Below are 12,868 nucleotides of genomic sequence, written 5' to 3'. Positions count from 1 at the left end.
AACAAAAAAAGACTAGAAAATAAAGTTATTTTATGAGATTAGGTTACTTTTGGAGTACCACCTTATTTCACTTGAGCTGCTATTGTATATTCCTCATCTTATTAACTAAGGATTGCAGTGGGACAGAGCAAGCCAGATTTTTGTGAACTCATATAATACAGAAAAGAGGATTGGATGAGAGTTTTGATGTATGGGCCCACTAAAGAGCATAGTATAATAATATTAAGTTCTGCATTTTAACTCTAATTTAATCAGAAGCATTTATGTTTACTTCCTGAAATAATTTCTTTCATAAATCTTACCATTGGATATTTTTTGTGTGCTATAAATTTGAGAGACTTATGGAAAACATCCCTATGTAGACTCTCGTATATCAGGAGATGTGAATATTAACCCAAGGACTGTCTGTGTCTTATATACTGCATGGCACTGAACATAGTATTAACCTCTCCTACTTTCTGCCAATAAACACATATGTTTTTACATCTACAGAGGCAAATTGGCATAAGGATTAAGAATATGGGCTTTGGGTATGAATATATGATTATCAGTCTGGATCACTGCAAAAAATATGTGGTAATGATCCAAAAATATCAGTCATTATTACAACCAGATAATGTTAGAGTAATAACATACAAAGCGTTTATATATATTTTTGAATGAGAGAAATAGATTGTTCCAAAGGATCTAATTAGTTTTATTTTTCTTTTCATTGAATCAGTTGATTTTTATTATGCAAATAATACATGTTTTTCCTGGCTTCACAGCTAGAAGTAAAAATGACATAGGATATGAATGTATAATGTAAGCTTCTTACACTATTATATAATTGTGCCTTGTTCCTTCTTATCACCTATAAATTCTGCATTTGTTTTTGTTCTTTGGGAAAAAGAAACAGATTATAAAATTGATAATGTGCTGTAGGGTTGTTAGTATGTCCTGGATATTACATAATGGCTATTAAAACGATTAGATATAAAGTAAGAAAAGCCCTCTCAGAATGACTTGAGTATATAAGTTGCTAAAGGCCTACAAGACTCAGGCAGAGGAAGGCTGCTTTCATCCTGGCATTGTTATGGTAGCACTCTATAATAGAGCAATTAGTTTCACTTTGTGAAAATAATATGACCTATGGTCATAAGCTATCTTTCTTGCCCTCATCAGCTGTCTCCGGAACACCTAATGTCTGCCACAGGGAGAATTCCTGGGAAAATGTCTGTGGCTCAGTACAAATTAACTACAACTACTAGATGCAGAAACATCAGCTCTATACTCATAGTGTCAGCAGCACACATGGTTATGTGTCAAGAAGGATTGCTGATTACAGTGAGGACCATACATTGTCCTAGTGCAGACAGAACAGAATCTCATCAATATTTTGTGCTATGGAACATTTTGGCATTCTGCCACCAAATAATACTTTAAAAACATAAAATATCTAGCATATTGAAAGGAAAAGACTAGCATATTGAAATACAGAAATATAAATAAACTAATAACATATGTTTTGTTGATGCATTATAAAACAGCATTTCAGTATAGATTTATTAATTATTTGTTCAAATTAATGTATTATAAAATGTTTCAACATATCTTTAATATAAATAATCATATGAGCCCGGCATTGTGGCGCACACTTGTAATCCCCTCACTTGGGAGGCGGAGATAGGAGGATCTCGCAGGTTCGAAGCCAGCCGTGCTGGCTTAAGAGACCCTGTTTCCAATTAAAAATATAAAAAATAGATGTCTGGGAGTGTAGCCCAGAGGTAGAAGGGTTTCCAGGAACCCTAGTACCACCAATCATCATCATCATCATCATCATCATCAATGTGATGATGTGAAAATGTATTGAGATTTTCCTAGGTAAAATGTTAGCAATTACACCAAACATTACTGTGGTTTGTTACCTACCTTTTTATTTGGTAAAAATGTTAAATGGTAGCTAGGAAAAAGGGAAAAATGATCAGAGGCCTAATTCTTATAACCAAGTAGAGATATTTTTATCTCTACTTATGAACTACTTATAAACTTTATAACCCAGAACTCAATTTGTTATCTAGAAAAGCACTCCAGGGTTTAATGTAAACATTAGGCTCAGTAAGATTAGTCAGTCACAAAAAGTAAAAAAATTGGGTGTTCTCCCTAATATGCAGAAGTTAGGGAGAAAAATGGGTCTTAGGAGGAACTCTAGATGAAAGAGGAAAAACCATAGATGAGCAAATATGATGACTTAACTGAGAAATGGGAAGGGAAAAGAAGGAAATTTCCTAATGTACATGATATACATTTATAAATACATCAAAGTAAATCACTAAGCCAAACATGAGAAAGAGGGAGGGGGAGAGAATGAGGTGAGAATTGGGGATGGACTAAATGAGGAATGCATGGATGTATGCCTCTACTATCTTGTATCACATTAAGATGTATGAATAGACTACACCAATAAATTTTTTAATTTTTAATTAAAAATCAAACCTACATTATCAGACGAAAATATAAAAAGAAATTTAACTTTTATTTGATTCCAAAAGGGCCATATTAACAAGGGAAAACATATCTAAAAAATTCATGATATAACAGTTCAATCCATTTAATAAACATATATACTATTGAACTATAGCAGTAGATTCTTCTAAAGTTTAGAAAAAATTTAGAACTCAGTTGTAATAATCTCTTAAATTAAACCTTCTGATTTCTGTGTCATAAAACACTTCAAAAACCATCAGAAAATCTGGGGTTGGTGCTTCCCCACTCATAGCATGGCCATGTGGAGACCACCTAAGAAATGTTATTAAAATAAAAATTTGCATTTATTTCTTAAATTTAATAAAAGGAAAAAGCCAAATATATCATGCTACATTCCTTTTTAATTCTTATATATTGAATGACATATTTTTAGTAAGTAATATTTTAAATTTCATAGCTATTATGCTATTATGATGAAATTTTCTGTCCTTCATAAGATGCATTCAAGGGTTTCAGTAATCAATAAATAGAACTTTAATCTGTTAATTTTTAATAAAATTATCAGTTATTTGGAGCTTATGTTAGTCTGCTAGGTCTTCAATAACAAAATTATACAAACTAGTTGCTTATGAACAACAAATTGTTTTGAACAATTATGTAGCATGGGAAGTCCATCAGCAGAATGGTTTTCTAAGAGGCCCTTTTCTAATACGCAGTGCCTCCTTGCATCCTCATAGCTTGGAAGGAGAAACACAGGAGCTTTCTGAGGACTTTATTTGTTTATTTTAATTAATTAATTAGTTAATTAATTAATTAGTGGTGCTGGAGATTGAGCCCAGGGACATCCTACTTTTGAGATTATCCCCAGCCGCATTTTCTTTTATTTTGAAACAGGGTTTCACAAGGTTGATGAGTGTCTCACTATTCACTGAGACTGGCCTAGAACCTGTGATCCTCCTGTCTCAGCCTCCCAAGTACTGGGATTGCAAGCATGTACCACCATGTCTGGCTTGGAGGGGCCTCTTTTGTAAGGGCACAAATTTTGTGTATAAAGGCTCAGCCCTTATGGCCTTTCCAAAGCTCCACTTCTTAATGTTTTTCCTTGCTTGCTAGAGTTTCAACATTTTAATTTTGGAGGTATATACATTTTCAGACTATACGAGGTACTTAATCATTAATGTGGAATAAGACTTGGAAAAGTAAACATAAATTCAGTGTTATTTGTGCCACAAGTCATTTTTCCTCTGTCTTTTATTTAAATATTTCATCAGCAATTCACTTAAATGTCTTTACTTCTTATTTGCCTAACTGTATTTAAACATAGTTATTTATCTTCAGTCTATATAGTAATAATTACAATAACTTATTGCAGTGATTTTTATGAACTATAGCCTGGATATGGAAATAGAACATCAAACAAAGTTTCCCTGGACTTCAATTTCCTCATTTAGGTTTTCTAAAAGCTTTCAGAGCATTTATATTTTTGTAATAATATTAGTTAAGAAAAGATAATTTATATATACAACATGAAAGTGTCACTTTCAATAGTACATCTTAAAGTATTTATTTTTTTCTTGTTTTGCTTTTCATTCATAGGCTGAACAGGACAATGGTCACCCCCTTCCTGCCTTTGCCAGTCTTCACATTGAAATACTGGATGAGAACAATCAGAGTCCCTATTTTACAATGCCCAGCTACCAAGGCTATATATTGGAATCTGCCCCAGTGGGAGCAACCATTTCTGACAGCTTAAATTTAACTAGTCCTCTGAGGATTGTAGCTCTGGACAAAGACATAGAAGATGTAAGTTAAATCTATATATTTGCTTTTTGTTTGTTAATACATATCTTCTTATATTTATGTTGATAGTCTGATACATGAACCATAGAAGAGAGAATAAACAAATGCAGCCTAATGAATCTTAGTGTTATAATTTAATTTCATATTAAAAACCATGTTTGAATTTAACAACTTCTTTTTCAGCTTGCAGTTATTTATTACATGAAAGAAAAGTAATGTTTCTTTCACTTGGAGTTTGCAAATTTTCTAAGGTCATATCTTATGTTAGTAGAAATTGAAAACTGTTTATATAATTACTGATTTGAAAAAATAATGGCATTACAAAATGAATACAAAGACCATGAAGGCAGTCCTAGTGTGTTTTGGGGACTTTTCTTTCAGTCCATTGATACTCTATTTAAAAAAATTGGGTGCCCCTGACCTATTCACACATCTGCCAGTGGTGGTCAATGCTTCTACCCCAGGTCTCACATTGTCCTTCTCTGGTTTTCTTGTACTGACCCCTTCTTTATGTGTGGAAAGTGGTCCAAGCTATACAAATCTGAGTTCTTTACCTTATTAGCCAGAATGAGTTTAAATGAGGACTGGACAGATAATTTTTACCATACTAGGCAAATCAGAATCCTTCCAGAAATTTACAGAGGGGAAGCATGGGAGGAGCTAGAAAGCTCGGACATCATTTGCTCATGTGAAAATGAATCTGAAGCTTCTGTAGTCTGGCTTGCTGACATCATGAGGAAGCACATTATCAAAGAGTGAACGTGAATCCTTCAGCCATATACAAGGAAGAGAGTCCTGTTGAGTTATGAGGTTCCCAGAGACATCCTAATTCTCAAAGATTTTTCCTTTAATTCTGTGAACTATCATCATTTTCTCTTCTTTCTTTTCTATATTCTTCTCCATATATTATACAGATAATAAATTATTTACCACTGTAAAATTCTCTCTGGATATATAAAAATATAATATAAGGTAGTTTTTGCTTCTGTCACATGATCCTTAGCCCTGACCTAGTGATTAATCCCTCCACAGCAGCATTAATGTGACTTTCTGTGAAGACACTTTCAGCTGTGTGTGTGTGTGTGTTTGCATACACGTGTGTATATGCACACATGCATGTCTTTTTATGTATACCTCAGCAGAGACTTTGGCAACACTCTTGGGTACATTATTTCTTTCTGTTACATTTTATTTTACTTTTTATGTCTCTTATTTTCTTATTATTGTTTTCTTCTTCCTCCTGCCGTTTATCCTTTGTGTCCCTCTCATTTCCTTTTATCTCTTCTTCAATCACAGGCTTACAATATATGTCATTGAGACCATATAGTAATGATTCATCTTGCATTAATTCTTTTAAATCTCATAACAACGCCAGGCGTTGTAATCTCCGAGCTTGGGAGGCGGAGACAGGAGGATAGCACAGGTTTGAAGGCAGCCGCACTGGCTTAAGAGACCCTGTTTCCAAAAAAAAAAAAAAAAAAAAAAAAAGTATAAAATAGGTCTGGGAGTGTAGCCCAGAGGTAAAAGGGCTTCCAGGAACCCCAGTACCCCCCCCCCCACATACACACACAAAATCTCATAACAAACCTAAAAAAATGCACTTTTTTTTGGTGGTACTGGGCTTCCTGGAAACCCTTCTACCTCCGGACTACACTCTCAGACCTATTTTTATATTTTTATTTGGAAATAGGGTCTCTTAAACCAGCGAGGCTGGCTTCAAACCTGCGTGATCCTCCTGTCTCTGCCTCCCAAGCGCGGGAATTACAAGCATTCTCCACCACACCCGGCAGAATGCAAGTTTTTTATATTGCAGAAGGAGATGCTGAAACTGTTATAAACGCCTTACTATGGTGATGGAATTAATAAATGGATTGTCAGCAAATGTCTATTGAAAACAAAATCTTTGGTGTTAAGCACATGCCTAGAAAGCCTCTATTTTATATAATCTGACGCTAATCTGACTGTAATAATAGCTGATAAATGCCATAGGATTTATCCTACAAAGTGCACATACACTCAGAATTTTCTATTTCAGTTTCAGGGAGCTTAAGGTTCCTTAAAGTTTAAAGTCTTCAGTCAGTCATTTAATGAATCGTCACTAGAAAACAAAGCCACTTAAATAAATTTAAAGTGGTCCTTTTTTTGTCTTTTTGGAACTGGCTATCGAGCCCAGAACACAGCACCTGCAAAGCAGGTGTTTTGCCATTGAGCTACATCCTGGTCCCTGCCACTTAAATAAGTTTAATCCAAGCTAAATTAATGTATTTTGGCTGTGCGTGTGTGTGTGTGTGTGTGTGTGTGTGTGTGTGTGTGTGTGTGTGTGTAAACACTATAAGACATCAACTGAATACATATCCATACTTTAAGTCAATTTGAAAGTTTACCCTAATTGGGTAATACATGAATAGGGTGGTTACAAGCTACATCCTAAAGATATCCGGTTTTAGTTTATACATAAATAGTAAAATTAATGTATTTATACTTTCTCAGTACATGTATATTGTTGAATTTTCACACATGGAGTCCTACAGCTGCTCATATGCAAGCTTAGGTGTCTGCAGTTCCTTTCCACTTTAAAATTAGAAATATTGCTGGGTGTGGTGGCACAGGCTTATAATCCCCGTGCTTGGGAGGCAGAGACAGGATCACACAGGTTCAAAGCCAGCCTCACTGGCTTAAGAGACCATGTTTCTTTATCTGGGAGTGTAGCCCGAAGGTAGAAGGGTTTCCAGGAACCCCAGTACCACACACACACACACACACACACACACACACACACACACACACACACACAAGTATTACAGTCTTGTGCCGTGCCTGGCTGAGGTTTTTTTTGGCTTGGTAATTGTTTTAAACAATTGTTTTGAGACTGTTCTCTTCTGATGTAAAAATTTGAGATAAAGTTTTCAGATAACTTCATGTGCCACCTAACATGTGTGCTCATAGATATTAACTATTTTAACTAGTTTTATATTTTTATTGTTTGCCTCATTTTATTAGAATATAATAGAATGGAAATAGAATATTATCACTAATATTACTATTGTAGAATTGAAGCCAATATTTGAGATACTGAAATATATAGTAAGTGACTGATAATCTCTGTAATTTTGTCCAGTTTAAAATAAAATTAATCAAAAAGCACCACACCAGCAAGTGTTTTGAAGTAGACAATATCCAGTCCCTTCCTTTTCTTGAAAAGTACTATGATTTAGAAAAGAAAAATCTTCATTTTGAAATTCTTTTTTATTTTTAATTTTAATTTATAAATTTTTGCAGTGTTTAAACTTTCTCAAGTTTAAAGATAGGCATGAACTTCATTTTATTTCTCAAAAGAAAAACAACTCTCAATTCACTTTTTGTTCTAATGAGGCCTATTACACTCAGCAACTAATCCTTGCTGGCTCTATTGCCTTATTTCTCAATGGCTTCCATTGATTTTTTGGTTTAGGACTGCAGAGAGGAAGCCAATATGTGTTGGATTGGGTTCGAAGCCAGCCTCAGCAATTTAGTGAGCCTCTCAGTAACCTAACAAGAGCTGGGGTATAGCTTGAAAGTAGCATGCCCTCAGGTTCAATCCCTAGTTCCTTCTCTCTCTCTGTTACACACACACACACACACACACACACACACACACACACAGACACACACACACACACACACACACACGCACACACACACATCCCTCAATACTCTTGTACTTGGTGGTGAGCTAGGGTGGAGGGGTAGTGTAGGAAAGGGGTACACAAGAGAAAGGGCACAGGAAAGGAAGTTGTATGTAAGAATATGAATATAAGAACTATTCTGTAATATGTAATATATTTGATTACTAGAAGATATTTCTTCAATATGCAAACAGACAAGGAATTGACAGTAATGATTTCTTAGACAAAGTATTTTTCGGATGATAACTTTCTTACAACTCTGCTGTTCTGTTCTTATGAAAACTACCTAGTGTAATACTAGATTTGATACCTAACAAGGAGGAGTAGACTGGATAAGATATCAAAACACATTTTTTACTTGCCTTTGCCAAAGATTTACATATTAATTAATGCTGTTTTACTTTTCCCATTATATTTCAAGTTATTCATCCCAAATCATAGAGAAAAGTAATTATTGAAAAATTAAATTCTAAAGTTATGGTTTAATAAATTAAGCTCATGGTGTTAAATTCTAAATAATACTATTAGCCCTAGAGACAGACCATTTCTGGGTAGCATTGTTTTACCTGTGAGAGGGTAATCAACCCATAAACATTTTAAAGCAGACTCTAACATGATTATTTCTCTCTAATAAAATAATTTTTATATTATTTTTCATTGCTAACTCTAATTTTGAAAAGACAAAATGATTTAGTTGTGTGACTGGATATATTAAATTTAGTAGAATGCTCCCTGGGATCAATCCCTAGAACTGAAAAAAAAATTAAAAATTTCATGAAAAATGTCTTTTTTACATTAATTAATTATACAATGAAATGATTACATTTTGAATACTCCATTTAAAAGTACTATTAAAAGTTTTTAAAGTAAAAATAAATAAAATTAATAAATAAATATAAGCTTACAAGTATTAAAACTGTGCCAAGGTCTGCTTTTTTTTTTTTTTTTTTTTTTTTTTTTTTTTTTTTTTTTTTTGGTGGTACTGGGGTTCCTGGAAACCCTTCTAACTCTGGGATACACTCCCAGACATATTTCATAGTTTTATTTTTAAACAGGGTCTCTTAAGCCAGCAAGGTCCTCCTGTTTCTGCCTCCCAAGCACAGGGATTACAAGTGTGCTCCACCACACTCAGCTGCCAAAGGCTTTTATAAACCTCAACAGGGCTCACAACACATGGCTGAAATAGAGTGAAGAGAGATCCTGGTCTAAATCCTTTGGGAAACTCCACTCCACTCTTACTGTTACAGATTTCCAGTGCTTATTAGCTTGTTAAGTGGTTTCATAATTCCAAGGTATGTGTCCTTAGGAGTTTCCACTTTGGAGTTAGCTCTGGGTTTGACCCCTAGTTCTACCAGGTGACAATTTCTTTACATTGTAGGACTAATAATCAGGTGTGCCCTTTTGTCCATCACATATTTGGAAGTGGCCATTGCTGCTTTTGTCTGCTTCTTCAGTTGAAGATGATGTGATATGGAGAGAAAAGTTTTCTGAGATGATATAATAGACATGGAGTGTGGCATGATCACTGTTTTTTTTTGCAACAAGATAAAGTTCTGTCACAATGTTTTCATTGCACATAAATATAGATAAAAACAGGTATACATGCATAAATGTATATCAATCATTTACATTGTTTTAATCCCTCAGCACAGAGTTTCAAATTAAATAATCCCTAATGTAAGTAGATAATGTACAAGATCTATCACAATATTTAGGATATCAGAGCGAATAAAAGTTGGCTACTGAACTCCAGTAATAAAAAATCAGATAAGATTCAATAAGATTATCCATTGGGCTGGTTTAAAGAAAATGATTTGCTTACAATTCAATGGATATTGATTTCTTTCCATAAAGACTTATTGTTTCAAGATAAACTTATCTTAGAAATTAATTAAATATACACTTGCCGGGCATGGTGGCACATGCTTATAATTTCTGTGCTTGAGAGGCTGAGACAGGAGGATCGCACAGGTTCAAAGCCAGCCTCAGCTACTTAGTGAGGTTCTCAGGAACTTAGTGAGACCCTGTTTCCAAATAAAATATAAAATAGGTCTGGGAGTATAGCCTGGAGGTAGAAAAGCCCCTGGGTCCCACCCCTAGTACCACAAAAAACATACTATTAAACATATATATTTATGAATAAATATCATTCTTCTGTCACATATATACGTATGTCACAATACTAAGAAAAAGTTACATAAATTTCGGAAAATGTTACTTTTAACTGGAGAAGGTTTTTTATTTCCTTCTTTACAACTGAACATTTTTATATCATGTTTATGATTGTGATTGTATTTACTATTTATTTTATGTCTAATTTACCTATAGGTTCCACCTGGTGGAGTTCCTGTAGGTACTGGGTGTTGATTTTGTGATTGTTAATTGCTGTGGTTCATGTCTTTGTTTATCTCTTCCAATAAATCTTGTTTTATTATATATATATATATGTATATATATATGTATATATATATATGACTATCATATATATAACCACTTTGTATATTTTAAACATATTATTAGTTATAGTACCATAAAATTTTATAGAAACTATAAATTTAGTTCCTATAAAATTTCATTGTGAGCTTAAAATTATTTAATTATTATTAACTATAATTAAAAACAAATAAAAATTATATTTATATTATTTATATTATATAAATAATTATTTATAATTTAAAAATTAATTAATACTTTTTATATTACAGATATTAATCATTTATCCTACCATTCTTTTTAAAGGATTATAAATTTCATATTGAACCATTTTGAACTAGATAGTACAGGCAACTATTGCTAATTAATTAAAACTGACAGATTAGATAAAATTTTTTTCATTTTGTTATGATTTGGCATTCACATGTGTGTACATAGATGTGCATATATATGCATGTGTATATTCTGTATGTGTACATATGTGAGCATGCATATAATCTTGTATGTGTGATAACATGTTTTGATTTCCATTATATACTCCAAATTCATTTCAGATCCCATAGAGTATCATATTTGATCATAGTTTTATATGATGGGATGCTTTTGTTTATTTACATTCTTATATTTGTTTGCTATTGTATTTATACATACATTTACTTTATATTCTTTTTCTGTCATTATGAGTACATCTCAGCATTTATTTTATACTCCCCAAACAATATACAAATCAATGAAATAATAAATAATAATTTGATAATACACCAAAAGTATATTTTATATAATCAATATTATTTGTTGCAGAAAATATTAATTTTCTGTGTAAATATTTAGAATACTAATATACATTTGAAATAACATAAATGCCACTACTAAAGAGAATCTACTTCTATTTCTCTCCAAAAATTGAGTCAGTAATTAGTGTCCATTTATATCTAAGTCCATGAAACTTATGAGTCTGACATGGTCAGAGAATTACAAATATATAAAGGTTGACTAAGCCTGATCACTAACTATAGTAATACAAGGTTTATGTATATTTATGAAATCCAAACTGTGCATCAGGACACTCCTTAACAAAGGAAGAGTTCATTTAAAATGAACTGATAAGAGGATATTTAACTTCATAAAAAAATTAACTTTTCCAAATGTTACCAACATTTTTGCATATTTGGATTTCTTATGGGTTCAGAGCAACAAAACCTTTGAATATAAATATTGTCAATTAAAGCAGTAGATCTGTTGGTGTTAACATGTGTCAATTAATCTGTAGTTTGGGGGGAATGTTGTCTTAGTGTCTTGGTAATTATTATAAAGGACTCAAGAAACTGGGTGAGGTGGCACATGCCTGTCATCCCGTTACTTGGGAGGCTGAGACAGAAGGATCACAGGTTCAAAGCCAGCCTTAGCAAGACTTATTGAGACCCTGTTTCAAAAGTAAAAAATAAGGCTGGGGATGCAGCTCAGAGGTAGAATGTCACTGGTTTCAATTTCTGATGCCACAAAAACAAACCCAAAAAAGAACTCCAGAAAATGAGGCAGTTCAATTATAGAAAGGTATTTAATGTTTCTGTTTACCCAATATAAAAAAGGTTATTATGAAGTATCAATTTGTTATACTTAAGAATTGTAAAGAACGTGGTTCAAAATGTTACTTTCATTAATAAATTTGTTTTTAAAATGGCCAACATGCTACAGTGATTAACATATTGGATTAATCAAAATAATTAATTTTATAGCCATGCCTTTAGTAGTTTTCATAATACTGAAATAGGAAGACCCGAAGTACCCTTTGGAAAGTATCAGAGTACAAATATTGTTTACTTTTATGTTTTGAAATATTTGATTTTTTTGTAATAAATAAGCCAACTAAAGTTATTATCTGACATACACCGATCACATAATTGAAAAAATGAACAGCTTAAAGCACATCATGATTCCAATCATGCCCACTTTTTATTCTAATAATGTGTTTTACAACTTTCTTGTTCTACATAGCAATTTTAAAATGTTGCCGGGCGTGGTGGCGCACGCTTGTAATCCCCGCGCTTGGGAGGCAGAAACAGGAGGATCGCGCAGGTTCGAAGCCAGCCCCGCGCGCTGGCTTAGGAGACCCTGTTTCCAAATAAAAATGTAAAAATAGGTCTGGGAGTGTAGCCCGGAGGTACAAGGGCTTCCAGGAACCCCAGTACCACCAAAAAAAAAAATAATAAATAAATAATAAATAAATAAATAAATAAAATAAAAAATAAAAAATAAAATAAAAATGTTAATTCTGTTTTGTTTTCAAATTAACATTTAACAATCTCCTATTTTCTTCTTCCCTCAGTTCTTGATACTAGACTTAAAATGTGTTCTTTCCTATTAAATTGTATTTCATATGACTCTGCATAATATTTTAAATGGGTCATAATCTATAAAGACACCTTAGCTCCTTTCATTGTACTTTTCCCAGTCTTTTCTCTCACTGCATGATCTCAGTATTTCCTGTTTTTCATCCCACCAGC

At 33.1% G+C, this 12,868-nt stretch overlaps 1 protein-coding gene across 6 annotated transcripts in view; it reads left to right on the top strand.

Annotated features, from left to right (window-relative positions):
• PCDH15 (protocadherin related 15) overlaps positions 1-12,868 on the top strand; it is a gene marked incomplete at both ends in the record, with an annotated part of 813,688 nt that overhangs the window by 411,147 nt on the left and 389,673 nt on the right. For 4 of the 6 annotated variants that reach the window (XM_080699048.1, XM_080699046.1, XM_080699047.1 and 1 more), the window contains one exon: positions 4,063-4,269. In XM_080699048.1, the coding sequence (XP_080555174.1) occupies positions 4,063-4,269 (207 nt within the window). Of the gene's footprint in view, positions 1-4,062; positions 4,270-10,259; positions 10,281-12,868 lie in introns of all 6 variants that reach the window. The other 2 variants (XM_080699045.1, XM_080699044.1) reach the window with 1 other exon arrangement.

This window comes from Muscardinus avellanarius, assembly GCF_963383645.1.
Source record: "Muscardinus avellanarius genome assembly, chromosome: 7".
Lineage (NCBI taxonomy): Eukaryota > Metazoa > Chordata > Mammalia > Rodentia > Gliridae > Muscardinus > Muscardinus avellanarius.
This window is presented reverse-complemented; position numbering and strand designations above follow the sequence as displayed.